At 37.7% G+C, this 16,466-nt stretch overlaps 2 protein-coding genes across 7 annotated transcripts in view; one reads left to right on the top strand and one right to left on the bottom strand.

The window, feature by feature from the left end:
- Cep83 (centrosomal protein 83) overlaps positions 1–7,313 on the top strand; it is a 107,844-nt gene extending 100,531 nt beyond the window's left edge. For 4 of the 5 annotated variants that reach the window (XM_035450692.1, XM_027392658.2, XM_027392656.2 and 1 more), the window contains 3 exons: positions 3,523–3,626; positions 6,103–6,292; positions 7,154–7,313. In XM_035450692.1, coding sequence (XP_035306583.1) covers positions 3,523–3,626; positions 6,103–6,292; positions 7,154–7,258 — 399 coding nt within the window. In that variant the 3' untranslated portion in view covers positions 7,259–7,313. Of the gene's footprint in view, positions 1–3,522; positions 3,627–6,102; positions 6,293–7,040 lie in introns of all 5 variants that reach the window. The other variant, XM_027392657.2, reaches the window with a different exon arrangement.
- Positions 7,314–9,662: 2,349 nt separating this feature from the next.
- Positions 9,663–16,466, bottom strand: part of Plxnc1 (plexin C1) — a 146,371-nt gene continuing 139,567 nt past the window's right edge. For both annotated transcript variants that reach the window (XM_027392654.2, XM_035450691.1), the window contains 5 exons: positions 15,355–15,518; positions 13,587–13,734; positions 11,915–12,055; positions 11,753–11,827; positions 9,663–10,722 (listed from right to left, as the gene is read on the bottom strand). In XM_027392654.2, the coding sequence (XP_027248455.1) occupies positions 10,618–10,722; positions 11,753–11,827; positions 11,915–12,055; positions 13,587–13,734; positions 15,355–15,518 (633 nt within the window). In that variant the 3' untranslated portion in view covers positions 9,663–10,617. The remainder of the gene's footprint in view (positions 10,723–11,752; positions 11,828–11,914; positions 12,056–13,586; positions 13,735–15,354; positions 15,519–16,466) is intronic.

Consider the following 16,466-nt stretch of genomic DNA (forward strand, 5'->3'; position numbering starts at 1 on the left):
GATCTGTCTGCCTCTGTCTCCCTAGTGCTGGGATAAAGGCATGTGCCACCACTGCCTGTCAGATGTGTAAATTTTTAAAGTAGTTGGTTAAAAGTCAGGCAACAAACCGGTTATCTTTATGCACAATTGGGAAAAAGGAAATATGTAAATGTCATTTATAGTAGAAACATTTTAAATAATTAGGAATGAATCTTATGATAGATATATAAGACATCTGTATTTAAAACTTTGAACTACTCAAAACTTTAAAGAATGATTAAAGAAGAAAACTATATCATGTTCATGCTTTGGGAAATTCATTATTAAACCAGTTCTTCTTAAGTAGATCTACAAATTAAATCTAATCAAAATCTTTGGACATTTCTTTGTAAAAGTAAAAAATAAACTGTAAACCTTATAGAGTATTGGAAGAAGTAGAATAACCAAGGCAGTCTTGAAAAATGAAGCAGGCAAGAGCTTGCTACAAAGGTATGCACCACTGATTTCAGGAGGGAAGAATCTTTTGAGGGCACTGTATCAATCTGTTGTCCTTCACTCAACATTGTAATATGGATAAAAGGAATCAGAGTACCTAGAAGTGAAAGGTGAAAGTAAATATAGCCAATATAAAATAACTTGAGAAGAAACCCATAGGATGTTGAGATAAATAAAAATTTATTAAATAGGGCCCTGAAAGTACTAACTATAAAAGATATAATTGACAATTTGAAAATAAAAGTAAATTTTCAAAAAAAAATAAGTGTTTTTCTTGAATGGTGCCTTTTTTAAAAAATAAGTTTTTGCTGTTAATGTTTTGAAAAATTCTGCTCTATGCTTGTTTTTAATGCTAACTATTTTTTCATATTTTTTATAAAAAGATATAAGAATTAAACCATCAAAATTTTATAAAGTTTAGATATGTGTTTGGTCAATTTTTTTTTATTTCTAAGAATTCACACTATCATAGTGCCATTTATTACCACCACCCCCCAAATCAGTTTAGACTTTTGTCTCTTGTAGAAGCTTGAATTTGGTAACAATTTTTTGCCGGCATTTCAATTTCACAACCACCAAATTTTCTAATCTTTCTGAGAATTAAGATCACAATTTTTTTCACACACACACACACACACACACACACACACACACACACACACACACACGTTCTTTTGTTCTTTTGAGCTACACACTTTGGCTTTGAAATATCTTCCAACTCTGAGAAATTTGATGATACAAAGCTTGCTACTGGAAAGGCATGTAAATGAATGTGCAAAATAGAACTTCATTAAAACAGCTTACGTGCAAAGGTTTTTGTTGTTATTGTTGTTTTATTTTTATTTTGTTTTTCTGTTTTGTTTTTGAAGAGAAAGAAAATTCCATGATAGTGGCTGGAGAGATGGCTCAGTCGTTAAGAGTACTGGGTGCTTTTCCAGAGGACTTGAGTTGCATTCCTAGCACCTATATGACAGTTCACAACTGTCTGAATCCCCAGTCCTAGAGAATCCGGCACCCTCTTATGTCAACATCAGCCCTGCACATGGCAACAGTGCATGCAGACAAATTCACTCAATACACATAGACTAAGTAAAAAAATTAAAACACAAAATGAAATCTCTACAAAAGGGTTCATATTTAAAGAACTTCAAATACATAAGAATGAGATGACTAAAAAAAAAAAAAACAAAAAACTTTTGAGCAAAAACTAGACCAAGCACAAGTATGTGTATACACAACACTTCTAAAAAATACAGGTGGGTGGTAGGATAAGAAGAGAGATTTAACATCTTTGGATAACTATCAGAAATGTTACAAACTTTTGCAGTAACATTCTAACATACTACACCAGAATAGCTAAAATGTTACTGGGTCTAACAAATACTGACAAGGTTGTGAATTGCCAGTGTTCTTTTGTCCAGCTGGTGATAGGTGTGTAATTGCTAGAATCATTTTAGAAAAGTGGCAGGCTATATCAAGGCTATACTCCATTACCTAGGTAAAGTTTGCTAATGCTTCCAAATGAAAACAATTGAAATTATCATCAGTAGGAAAATGTTTGAAATGTGCTACATTTGTCTACCTGACAACAGTGTAACGATGGGAAATTACTACTGTAATATTCAATAACATTGCTCCTACACAGAGAGATGCTTAGAAAAACTCTGATGCAAAGGATATATGCTATATAGTTTATTTTATACAAATGAGATGGATGGATGAATGGGCCTGTTCCCCAGGCCACAAGTAAGTAAATACAGATAAGTACAGTCATAAAGGTAGAAGAGTGGTAACTTCCAGGTACATATGCCAGGAGGAGCATGAGGCCTTTAGTGATACTGGATATTGAAGACTAAGGAATGCCTACAAAAGTGTCATTTCTGGAACACTTGACCTCCAGTTCTGTCGCAACTAGAAGTAACCTAAATTACCCTTAGTATGGGACAGGGTGACTATAACAAATGTAGTAGTCAGAAGTTGAGAACAGTATGTGGCAATGAGTGAACCATATCTTGAGTAAATAACATGATAATCTCACAAGCCTGTTGAATAAAAGAAAATGTCATTTGCAAAAGGGTGTACTCCTTTTGCAATTCACAAAATGCAAAAGTTAGCAGAGCCGTAGCTTTGGAAATAAATTAGTTGGTTACCTTTTCATATGATTGAGGGGTCATGATGAGAAGGAAAGGTATGGACACTCCCTGGCAGTGTTCTTGACCTGTGAAGTGGTTGTGCCAGCATTTGCTCTGTGCATTTTCATGGGCTTTGCATTTACATTCTATGCTTTAAAAAAAAAAAAACACGCTTGTTATGCTTCAATAAACATTTAAGAGATCTGCAGCTGCTAAATTATTTTCAACATGACGGGTGTCTTTCTATTTTTAAAACCTGTTCATAAAAACTGAAAAATGCTTTAGTTCTTATAGTCCTTTTGCATTATACTCTTTTTCCATTAATTTAACAATATCATACCGTGTTCACATTTAGAAACTGTGTATTATAAAGTTCAATTTATTTTTCTCTTAATATTTAGAAATACATACTTTTAAACTAAGATATGCTTATGCATTATCTTAGAATTCTCATCCTTTCATTTTTTTGCTTTGGTAGTAATTTATCAATTGCAAACGGGCTTTTAATTTTAAGTTGTGTTCTGAGTTCTTTAACTATGTGTAACATCGGAGACCGTGAAGAGCTCATGCTTCCCTTTATAGATAGTAGGCATACTTGGTAAGAATTTACCTCCTTCTTTTTCTTGAGTTTATTTGCAGTGATTTGGTCATTGGTCTCAGTTTTCTGGTAGGCATTCCTAATGGTTTTGTTTGTTCCATCGAGGGCATGACATAGATTTGTGTTCTTGCCATTGCAGTTTCACTATAAGCCATCTACTAATCTTTGTCCCCGATATTCACTGAAAATATTTATCTCTAAATTTTAAAAAAGGCCTTAAATATCCACTATTTTGTTCAAACAGGAAATTATGTATCAACATACTTGTTTCATACTAGTCTTTTTTCTTTCTTTTTCTTTCTTTTTTTTTTTTTTTAGAGAAAATCTCTTCATGAAAACAAATTGAAGAGACTTCAGGAAAAAGTGGAAGTCTTGGAGGCAAAGAAAGAAGAATTAGAAACAGAAAACCAGGTGTTAAATAGGTAATGTGTTAGTACGTATATATGCCCCTTTGTTTCTGTTTACTTATTTTTCTTTTTTAATCCATTGTGTATGTATGTATCTGTGCCTGAATGAGTTTCTTTGCACCACATGCTTGCAGGGACCTTCAGAAGCTAGGAAGGGGTGTGAGGTCCCCTGGAACTGAGAGTTGCAGGCTGTTGTAAACCACCATGTGGATACTGGGAACTGAACTCTGGTCTTTTGGCAGACCAGCAAGTACTCTTGACTAAGTCACCTCTCCAGTCCCAAAACGTTTCTGGGTATACTGTACCTTATGTTTTATTTTAAACTGTGTATTTATGGCCAGCATTCTGGAGGCAGAGACAAGTAGATAACTGAATTTGAGGCCAGCCTGGTTTATATAAGAAGTTACAGGCCACTTAGTGCTGCATATATTGAGATCCTATCTCAAAAGGAAAAAAAAAAAATTACCTTTTACTTTTCTTCCTGACTTAATGTTCCTTCAAGCCAAAAGTCTCAATCACATACAAGGTATTTGTGTTGGGGATATTAACAGAAAAAGGACACTTCCTGGCTTCAGCCCAGTTAATGGTGGTGTTACTTGTTATGAGTTCTTGTTATGGCAACAAAGTTGTGGCAGTGGCATAGTTCTGAACATTATGTCAGCTACTAATCATTATCATTAGTGTTGTTTGAGCTGGGAAGATTTATACTGTCAAGTTGGTGATAGTGACATTGTATGACCTATTTGATTTAAGGTGATAAAATCTTTTTGAACTGTTAATTAATGTTAGTCTTAGATACTTGATGAAGAATTAGACTTTTCTGACATGGAAATTGCCTATATTGATCAGCATTGTTTTCTGTTGTGTTCTGGTGCTCTTGGACAAAAGTTCTCTAATGGACATGGTCTGAGTGTCCTATAATTCAGTTCTGACACTGACACAGGATGAGGCAAGTCTCAGTTGTACAAGACTGCTTCCACTTTAGATGGCAGTCATAAAGCCCAGGTTATGACCTGTTCCTCTGATTGATAGCTGTAAATTGGGGTTCCAATGACCCCCTGCTTCAGATCTATTGATTTGCTAGTTGCTCACAAAACTGAGGAAACTATTGGAGACTTGCCAATTATTTTAAAGAATACTATGAAGGACACCAGTGAACAGCCAGTTGGAAGAGGTTTAAAGGAAAAAGTATGGGTGAGGGCATGTTCATGCCCTGTACACCACCTTCTAGGTGTCCATAGAATTCCCTAAACCCTCTTTTTTTTGCCTCAGTGTGTGTGTGTGTGTGTGTTGTGGGGGAGGTGTCAATGTAAGATGTCCTCCTCAGTCACACTTCGCCTTAGTCTTTGAGATAGACTCCCAGTGAACATAGAGTTCACAGATTCTGGTTCTGCTGGACTATTTGACATGAGCACTGTGGATTCTGACTCAAGTTCTGGTGTTGGCAGAGCCACCCCTTCTTCTGGGTTTTATGACAGCCGTATCCATTGATTGATCACATTGTCTGTCACTGATGGCGAACTGAGCCCTCAGTTCCTCTCCCTTTTCCAGAGGTGGGGGTGGGGTGGAAATGAAAGTAACATTGTAGTGGTATCTTACTCTTTCTGGTGGCCTGCTCCTACCTGAAGCTAGCTATGTAGGGTCCCTGCTCAGGAGTGACCTCACTACTGTACAAGAGGTACTGTTCATTCCTGAGAGTCCAGGAGTCTTGGGAGTGGTGTGCCAGGAAACCAGAGGCTAAATTCTATATTGTCATTGTATTGGTATCTATTTACATTCAAAATTAGGTTGAATTCAAATGTAATGAATTATGATTTTATATTTGACTATATTTCATGTAAAAATGAATATTGTAAGGTCGAATCCAACTTTAAGTTTTTATTTCTGTAGTTTAGAGTCCCCTTTTATTTTCAGGATTCAGGGAAGAGGAAAGTGAGTAGAAGTGAAAATAAAAGTGCCAAAATAATTCCCAATGTATTTTTAATCTTTGATTAATTGAAAAAAATCTATAGTGAGTTAATAGCTTACAGCGCTAATAATTAGCTGTTGTTATAGCCCTGAGCATGGTGGCACATGCTTCTAGTTTTGGCACTCTGGAGACAGAGACAAGAAGATCTTTGTCACACTGAGGCCAGCATGATCTACTTTGGGAGTTCCAGGCCACTCAGGGCTACATAGTGAGACTGTGTCTTAAAAACAAAACGTGTGTGTTTGTACATGTGTGTGTGTCCATGTGTACTGGGTGTGGTGGCACACCTGTAATCCCAGCAATTGAGGTGTAAAACCATCCTGGGCTACAAAGTGAATTCCACACCAGTTCCAGTTCCAGTGGTGATGAATGGGCCAGTAAAAAGGTGATTTTTTTTTCTGTTTATTTTTCTAGAGAAGTAGATTTTCAGATAGATGGATGTCTTTCTCCCATTTAAAAATTATATTCTGATCTTCATTAGGGTATAACTATTAACGAACACAAATGCTTTTTCTTTTTAAGACAAAATGTTCCATTTGAAGAATATACAAGGCTTCAAAAACGACTAAAGGACATACAGAGAAGACATAATGAATTTCGAAGTCTAATTTTGGTTCCTGACTTGCCTCCAACAGCATCACTCCATCCTGCTAACTTTCAGTCATCAGCAATAGTTCCTGGAATGGAGCTCTCCTTTCCTCCTCATATGCAGGTATGAGCATTTTAGGAAAGAACAAACACTTCTATAGGTTTTTTTCTTTTGTTTTACCAGTTGAAAACATTGATAGATTTCATTTACTGTAGAAATTTTCTGAGTAGATTTAAATTTTCTCTGTCCTTGAGTGGTAATTCCGGGCATAATTCTCATATTTGGCTATAGATAAATTACATGATTAATGAGATTTTGAGTAGCCTAGATTTTGTAGATTAATTATATACAACTATCAAGAACTTACTAATGCAACACACTGCATTTCCATATTGTATTTTAATACTAGTGAAAAATGCTTTGATAAGGCAGCATTTTTATTCCCAATTCATAGGTGAAGAAACCAACAGCAGTGTCGTGACTTGCCTAAGGTCCTAGCTGAATAAATGACAGTTAAAGTGTTTTTAAACCTAAATCTGTCTGATTCCAAAGCCTAGGTAGGTTCCTGAGGTTTGACTGTATGGTAATCAGAAGATGGGCTGTATAAGTAACTATATTTTACAGAGATTGGGTACTGCATTGAGCCTTAGACCAGGTGCTGCTTTTATTAAATTACCGTGACTTTGCAGTTTTGTGTGAAAGCTCCCATCTATGTATACCAGTGCTATTTGGGTACCATTGTCTAATTTGCTCCCCAGCAAATTTTATTTCTAGGGAGGAATATAGATTTGGGTTTTGCTTAAGGGTAGAGCCTGAGGCAAAAGACAAGGGGGAGTAGTTAATGGTTTTACCCTTGCTACTCTGTTTTTAGACTGCTAAAATGGACATCATTTCTCAGCCACACTGTTGGAGGCCTATATAAGAGAGGCAGATGGCAGGGATTTTCCTAGTTTTTCTAGGTTTCTGTTATGTGTCATTTTTAAGGAGGAACAACATCAAAGAGAATTCTCTCTACTTCGAAAAAGACTGGAAGAACTAGAAACTACACAAAGAAAACAACTAGAGGAACTTGGATCTCCTGGGGAATGATGCTGGAAGAAAGGCAAAGCCAGAAATTCAATAAAGCATGAAGTTTAACATGTGGCATTGAGATGCTTTATTACTGTTTGCCAAAATCCACGAGCTGCCTCAAGAAAAGGTACTATGTGTTGCACTGCATGGGTTCCAGGATTATGCTAACCAAAGTTAAGTATTCGGAGTTTCAGATACTTAGAGCATGTATTGACAATACAAAAGATAAACTAACTAATTAAGCAATCAAGTTTTCATATTTTTATTTTGTTGAATTTTTTCTGGCATTTTGCCTAAAATATATACATTTTGAATTCCTTCATCTTTGAGATGTCTGCTTGACAATAATATCCGTAAATATCCCCTTTATTGTAAACAGAAGTTATAGGAAAAGATGACCATTTAAAAGTATAAAAACACACTTAAAAGTTTCTAAATATATGTTCATTATAGAAATCTTTACCTTTTTAAAAAGCTGTGCACTTAATTTATTAAACAACTTAATAAATATTTTTATATCTGTGCTGTTTTGTGTTTAATTTCACTGATCATATAGTAAATATACTAAACAATTGATGGTTTCACTTCTTTTTGCTCTGGTGAGTTAGAAGTTTTAGAAAATTTAGTCCTCTGTGGCTGTTTTTACAAAGGGCTATTGATGATCCTACTTGAAGCAGTGGGGTCTTGGAGTGTTGCTGGTATGTAGTTTTGCTTCTCACTGTTTTAGGACCTAACCAAATAATTATGTTTTATTTACTTCATTTTTCACTGTGTTGGAAGCTTCTTTATGTAGCATGTTTTAGAGGAATTCTGCTGGAATAATTTCAAGTCAGCAAAGCTCAAGTCTGCCAGACTTATGTGGATTTTTCATTACTCAGAAGTCTCTGCAGTTGATCATTGAAGACAGGAACGTAATCGAGCAGCCCTTGGCATCATTTAGCAAGGAACCAGGTTTGCTTAACAGAGCTGAGTATTTATGAGGAATGTACAATGACATCTTGTTCCTGAAAAGTAATTTTCATGGAGCCACTTAAGAGTAAGAAACCTATTATAACCAGAAAAGACAAACAGTCCTCAATTGTTACATCAAAATGTTTATTTTTGGATATAGACATTTAAAACATTCATCTCCAAGAACAGCTTCAGTCAGGTATACAGTAAGAAATAGACTTTAAATCCTAATACAGAAAAAGTAACAGAAGTCATTTTTAAATGCTGCTTTAGACACTAGTGTTAGAAAAAAACTTTATAAATTAATTGTTTTGCACCAAAAATATGCAAAGAAACTTGAAAATAGATACTGTTTGTCATCTGTTTCTTTAGTTGCTGTTTAATGTAGACCCAGTGAGTGATTGTCTTCAGCACACATCTAATTTGGACATACTCTGCATTTGGCTAATGTGATCCAAACTGTGATCTAGATAGTGCTTTTCACTGGAGGATTGACAAACACACTACACACATGAGTGAATCTTCATACCACCTCAGTGAGGTAGGTTAGAGATATTATACAGAAATGACAGAGGCACAAAGAGGTAAGTGATTTGCCCAAAGTTCCTAACTCCACACAGGATTCGTGTCATAGAGCTGGACAGGGACACCCTCGTGTAGCATTCAGTAACACTTAGCTAAAGCTGTGGCTGAACCTTTGAGTTTTCTGTTCCCCAGAGAAGGGAAAGTCTGTTGGGCAATTCTCCTACCCTTGGCTCTCAACTCTCCTCTTATGAAAGCCTTCACCTCTTTGAAGACTGTAGCAGCTTTAAATGGGGACCAGACCTCTCACCTTTCTACTTAGAAATGAAGTATTTGGTAGTAGTTTTGAGATGTGTCCATTGGACAGACAATTGTCACAGGAAACAGGACTGGGAAGGTGCCCATCAGGATAATAGCTGATGTTATCTCTCATACTTTATCAGTATTAAGGAGCAAAAAGGATTGCATTTACCAAGACAAATCACATTTCCTTCTAGATGGTCCATACAGTGCTGGTAAATAGTTGTAAGGAATGTGTGCTCAATGTGTTATTTGCTGATTGAAGAAAATTCCTTCCTACAATGGGGGTTTGGAACACCAAGAGTAAAAGGTGCCTGCCACAAGGAAAGTGAGAGTTCTCAGATTATACTTTTTACTTCTGTTTAATAGAAGGAAAACACAGTGGTATTAAAATTGGTCATGAGCAGCAAAAATCTGGGAATAAAAAAATCAGCAATAAAAAAGACTACATTATAACTGGATAGGAAATTTTTTGAAAAAGAAAAAAAGAGGCACGAATAAATGAGTATTTTAAATCTTTCTCCTGTAAGGAATACTTTCAAAAAGTACATAGTAAGACTAAGATACCAAGTTGTACTAATATTTTCCAGGCCTTAGGCCTCAAATATATATTTATATATAATACTCCAATGTGAACAACAATTTGATGAAATGTAAAATGTATCTTTTATTTTAATCACACACAAGTATTTATAACCACAGGGTTCACCAGAAATCTAAAGCAAGGAGACACTAGCATAGAAATGTAAGATTACAGGAGTGACTTACACATCCACAGACAGTTCTGATCAAACAGAAGTAAGTCATGAACTCTTTGCTTACAATACCCAACATGTCCACTACCAGATACATTTAAAGATAGAAAGGAAACACACACTAGGACGAGTCTGGAAAAATGCTGTTGCATTTCAGTGAAACCCACTCACTCTCCTTGCTTTAGAGCTCCTTTGATGAGATGGAGGTGAGTTGATGAGTGCGGCTGGCAACCACTGAAAAACACGAGCCCTTTCAACAATGTGGCAACACTGTTAGTTTTTGGTTTAAACACACACACTCACGAACGCTAAGTGTACACACTACCAAAGTCTGCCTTCGGCTTTTCCAAGAACTACTGGGGAAAGTGAATGCTGCAGATCCTCAGGGTTGCCCTAACACCCCCACCTTGTTTCCAAATGACTCACTTCACTTTTTGAGCATTGTTAGTATCCCCTTTCTTCTGCAGAAGTACAGTGTAGTCACAAGTGCTACATAGCTGTAGTATTCCAACCAAACCACTTAGATATCATTGTGCTTAAGTGGAGACTGTAGTTACAATACTGACACTTGCTTACTGGCCCTGTATTCTCTGTAAACAAGGAGGCTGTTTGCAACAACCACTTCAGCTCTATTTACAGAAAGGTTCCCACGGTTACCCACAGGCACAGTGGTTGATATGCTTTCTAAAAGCTGTGCATGTATGTGCCTTGGTATCTTAAAAGACAGTGCTCAGAGTGGAACCCATGTGCAAACTTAAATTAATGACAAAGAGTAGCTCAGGTCAAGCAGCCATTTTGCTCCCAAGCTGTCTGAAGAACTTTGTCAAAGAAAGCCAGGCCCCAGGGTGCTTACATCCACTTGCATTTCTTCTTTTCATCAAATAAGACTTTTACATGCAAGAGTTGTTTCTGAGCTTCTTCCAGCCCTCGTTCTCTTTCTAGTTTATTTAGAATCTGTTGACAATTAGAAGAGTTATTTTACATGTTAGAGTTTTAGCATTACAATTCACAATTCTGGTGGGCCTGCTCTTTCTCTTTCCTGATGCTGTGAGTGGTAAAAATCTGTATGAAACAGATGCCAGCATTTTTTCTTCGATCATTTCCATACTCACTTTGTAAGTTGTTTTGCTAAGTCATTATCACAGGATCAACAACACTTGGGCTTGAAATAGAAGCCCGCAAGAAATACCAACTATTTGCTTACAAATATAGGGCCAGACTTCCAAGGCTCTGCTTTATGCATTACGTCACAGCCATTCCAAGCACAGCAAGCATCCCTGGGCAGCCAGCATGCAGGCAAGTATTCCTCAAATGCAACAGGCAAGGGCATCCTGAGCAGAGATGAATTCTTCCATCTCTTTCCCTTCCCTCTCCAGTGCTTCCCTTCTCACCCCTGGCGAGGGATGCTTATCATGTTTAAGGAACTCATTGCCTCTACCCTACCTTAGCTCTTCACTTGATCTTCAAGTAGCAAATGGAATTGGTGAGCTATTCTCACCATTGACATGGATAGCCTGTCCGAGCATGACTGAGTGGGGGGGAATCAGGGAAGGTGGAATTAACATATTTGGAAACAAGGAATCCATATTAAGGAGAATTAATCATAAAGGAGAATGGTAGTTCCTATCAGTGGTCGTAAAAAGCCTGAATGAGGACACTGTTTATTGAGAGTTAATCATGATTTCATATAAGCATGGAAAACAGAAGCTAGGTGAGTTGTTAACAGGCTTAGCTTTCATTTTTTAGCAGACCACAGTCAAACATAAACTGGCTCCATTTAACAGGGCCATAATTTACTAATCAAAATTTACTTCAATTGTTGTGGCATTAGGTCACATGAACTCAAATTCAGGCTAATTTAAAGGTGGGCAGCATGACAGACTCCAGGAGAGGCAGCCTGTGCAGGGTCTGGCTTGGGGCTTCCTTTTCTGCTTATTTGGGATGAGGACTATTCCCAAGTCCTTGTGGGTAAATAAAATCTTACCTCATCAAAATACTTTACGATGTATTTGTAGATTTCTGTCAAGGCCACTTCTTCATTAAATTCATTTTCATGTTTCTAGAAGAAAGGCTTGTTGAGAGGCTCTGAAATACATCTGTTTTTAAGTAACCAAATTATAAGCTTATTTCTGCTTTTTAGTAATACCTTAGATTCCTGAGTTAAGAATTCTTCCATTTCTAAAGATGACAATGGAGGCAAATCCCTGATTGCTTTGTAATAAGATTTTACTTCCTCTTTGTAGGTTGGTATATCCTTGGCATAGAGAAGTTTATTAGTTGGTGCTTCCTGAAAAACAGCAACAGCCACAAGATGCATAAAAAGACATGGGGGGATTTATAATGGTGCAATGTTACTGAACTTCCACCAGCATTACTTCCTGCTAACAAGGCTTCAGGCAGTAGGCCTCAGTAAATGTTGACTGACTGACTGACTGCCATCTAGATAGCTCTGGTGAGTCACTTATTTTCAGGAAGATTAAATGCTAATATATTCAGCCTTTCTCTCATAAAAGAACTAAAATTATTATTTTTGCATGATTTTGAGTTATGGTAACAATGGAACTTATTTCAGTCATAGTTCATTACTAATGGTCGTTAAAAAGCCTGAATTAAAACATTGCTCTCATCCTCACCCACCAGTGAATTTTGGCACGTCTAAAAGACTTGATTGTACATCTGATTGAGCCCTTTATATAACTATAAAACTGGTAAGAAATTGGCAGATTTTCTAGCTTGTCCTCTATTTCATTAGATTATAAAGATCTTCCAGTTTCTCAAGGAAGCACATGTCACCAATACTGGTGAGTCTGATGTCTGATTTGCAAAGATTCCTTGGCAATTTGGTGCTATGGAAGTATAGCAGTGATGACAAAATCATCGTTCACAAAATGTTTAAAAATTGCAGTGAAGATAGGCAAATTAATGATTAGACTAATTAATGTCCCAGTATGTGTTTCAAGAGTCTAGTGGCTGAATCAGTGGCTTGGTGAATTGTTCTGAAGGCTGCCTACACTCAAATATTCCTGAGAAATGCTTGTCGGGTTTTAAGTGAACCCTGCAAGTTGTATGACCTTCCATACAATAAGCATTTATATATCCAAGTATCACTTGTAGATATCAAACATACAAAGATGAAGGTGACTGGTACCTGCCTTTGAGAAGCTTACAGTCCTGTTGGGCAGAGAATCACAGCCTGAATGTAATGTGAAGAGCCACAGACGACAGTAGTTGGACAGATGAGAGTTCACAATTGTGTTACTTTGTGATAACAAGACCTGTGACCTCTCTGCACCTCGAATTCCTCGTGTATAAAATGGGAATCATAGTACCTGAAGGATTGACTGAACTACAGGAAGAAGCGAGTAAGTGATGTTTTTAAAGGCTATTTTTACTATGAGCCACACGCATTTTAAGTAGGAGATACTGTGTTCATAGGCACAGTCAGACAGATCAGTGTTCTTCATGCACATCAAGAAACCGTGGAATGAAACACTGGCAGATGAATGAGTGGGATTTTACTAACAGGACTGAGGCCAGTCAGGAAGGCCCTGTAGCATAGTAAAGATGCCAGCTGTAGGAAGAAATACAGGAAGACAGTGAAAAGGAAGTGTTTAGCGGGTGGGCAGGCAGCAGGGCCACAGGTACGGGGCAGGGGGCTAAAGAGATAGGAATAAGAAGGGAAAAGAAAGCTTTAGAGAAAGGAGCGAAGGCGGGATTTTGTAGGAAGAGGGGGTTGGGGCATCTGAGGTTCCTATGAGACATCAGTCACCAGAAGTGATTTTCAGGGCTATGTATCAGAAAGCAAAGCTGGGCCTTACCTTCCCCAGTTGCTGTTCTGTGAGAGAAAAGGCATCCATGAAAGCCTGGGCAATCACTGACAAACAGCTGTCTATGTGTGGAGTCTTCTTAATGTCAAAGACAAACTGAGGGTTCTTCAGGATGTTTACCCAGAAGCGAAGAGGAAGGCTGTTTGAAGGGAAAACAATCTCTTCTCAGGCAGGACTGTTAACATAGCCAGTGGTCCGCTCTCCAGTTTGTAAGTGAGTATGTATGACCTTGTTATTGAAGTACATAAACCTGCTTTGCTAAACTAACAAGCAGCCGGTGGCAACATCACTAGAACCAGGAGGGTTAATCCAACAGTGAGTGAAGAGCAGGCTAGAGAAGTCAGAAAATGGCTCTAGACAAGAATTTCCTCCAAATCTTATATGAGATGATGTCACCAATGAGAACTTTTCACTCAAATCTGTTGTGTCTGACCTCTTCCAGCCCCTCTCAGTGTGGTACTCCGGTGTAAGCCACTAACTTCTAACCTGGATTATTTGCTCCTAGGTCCTGATCCCTTTTAACACAGAATCAGATCTTGTCACTCCTCTCTCTATGTGTCCCTCAGTCAGAGGCTCCTCTCCCCTGAGCCCTTTACTATCTTTTACTCATACCAAATAAGATCATACTTTTGAGGGTTTTGCTATGTGATCTGTCTTCTCAATGCTCTCTTCTCACAATAGTCTCATCGCTTTATCATTTCCTCATCCAGGAGCGTACAAACTCTTCTAAAGCCCTTGTCCACCCTTAGTGTCCTGATACTTTTGCCTTCTTCCTACTTTCTCCATTGCAAACATCACCTTCTGGTGCACTTCAGTGGATGCATTCTTCCCTGTCCCCTGTACCTGTAGAGTACACATTTTGTGAGGACATGGATGTGTTTCATTCATTACCATACTACCACAGTGCCCAAGAATACACATGGTGTAGGAAGTTAAATAAATACTGAAATATGAAACTTGAGAAGTATTCAAAGCCTTCCCTACATCTATCTCTTTTGCAACTTTGACTTAGCTTACTACCTCCACCCCCTCAATGGCTCCATCTCTTGTGGCTGGTGGTAGCACCCAGGCTGAGTGTGGGATTAGCAGGGCCTGGGGACATGAGGCTGGAACTGAGGACAGGAGTGAGCCAGAGCAGAGAATATAAACCCAGACCAAAGGGAAAGAACTGACCAAGATCTCCAGAGAGTCACTTTACTACTTGCTAGCATATGGAGGGGTTTGAGCTCATATGAGATGTTCTATTGAACCATGACTGGGTAGGTCTTCCTCAGCTGAAGTGCAAAGCATTTCAGATAAATACAATAAGCTATATGCCTCTTCTGAGAAGGTATTAGCATTAATGTGGATATCCTGCTCCTTAAGGTAAATGCTAAAGTAAGTAACATCAAAACCCTTGGATAATTCTCATGAAATCTACTACTACAAATAACAAAAGCATGAATATAGAATATGAAATCTACTACTACAAATAACAAAAGCATGAATATAGAATATGGAATCGAAATAGCTTGAAAATTGCAAAGCAGTCATCGTAGGCACAATAATAAAAATAGGATAAGCCATAAAATAATAATTTCTCATTCTTTGCTAGTCTAACATTCTTGATAAGTATTTTTCATGCATAAAAGATAACAGAATTTTGTTATTTTGTCCTTTAGGATATACAGTTCAAACCTTGAAATTCTGATCAGTAACTATGGATTTAACATTCTGCCCTAGAGTCTGGAAAACAGTCAGTAATCACCTACATCCCTACCTGTTTGTTTTCCAAATATGTACAACATCAGGATCTGTGATTTTTTTGTTTTCAGCTTGGGCATCCAAAAAGTCAAAGAAGTATTTTATAGCAAATGGGGCCCTGCTATTGGGCAGACTCCAAATACTTCTGAAGAGCTTCTCAAGCACAGAGTGGATTGCCACCTGGAAGACAGAAGGGGAGACTGAGATTCATGGTGGTGGTTGAAAACCTAATGGAAAAGCCAGCTCTAAGTTCAGAGAAAGGGATGTGCCAACCAGGGAAAAGCAAGCTGAGAGAGAAAATGGGAAATTGTCAGATGAGGCCAGTGTGGACAAGGGTCCGCAAAGTCTGTGTTTTGACTTGGTGCATAAACTTGTTGATAGCAATACTATTTAAGCAGCAGGAAGATGCAGTGCCGATGTAGGCTGTGTATATAGACAAGCCACAGATGTTCTGCCTTTGTTATGTGTAGCCTGGAGAAACTCAGTGATAATTCTTTGCTGCTAGATTTTCTTCCTGTAGCATGCATTTCCATCTCATGGTTTAAATGTTGAATTCCCAAAGCAGCCAAGTATTATCAAAAAGAAAATGAAGGCAGAGCTCTCCAGGAAAGATAAAAATCAAAAGGTACAGGCACTCCTCTGCCTGCCACACAGATCTACTCAGGTCTAAGCAGATGTGCTGAAGAAGCTTGCCCAGCAAGGTATTAAAGGCTAGGGGGAGTGTTACAACAGTGGAGCAAAAATCCAGAGACTTCTGTTAACCTACTAAAAAAAACTAGATGCAGTAAGATTTGCTCCTAATTTGGTATTCCACTGGCTTTCCCGTCTAACACTCTTATAAGTGAACAGAATTCTTGAATTTCAAAAGAAAAAAAAAAAGCAGTAGGATTTACTAGGTTAATCATCACAGATTTTCTCCTCGTTTTATTGCTTATCTATAATAAGTAAACAAAAAGGAATAATTATGCTGTCAACCTAAAAAGTAATAGTGAAATGGTGGGTAAAGCAGCAGGAACAATAGTAAATGCTCTGATTGAAGATGCTGCAGTAGAAATTTGTAAAATGCTGTTCTCTTTCCAGTTTACAAAAAATAATAGAAGGAGGGTATAGGATGTGTCTACAATTTAA

Source organism: Cricetulus griseus (assembly GCF_003668045.3).
Source record: "Cricetulus griseus strain 17A/GY chromosome 1 unlocalized genomic scaffold, alternate assembly CriGri-PICRH-1.0 chr1_0, whole genome shotgun sequence".
Classification (NCBI taxonomy): Eukaryota; Metazoa; Chordata; class Mammalia; order Rodentia; family Cricetidae; genus Cricetulus; species Cricetulus griseus.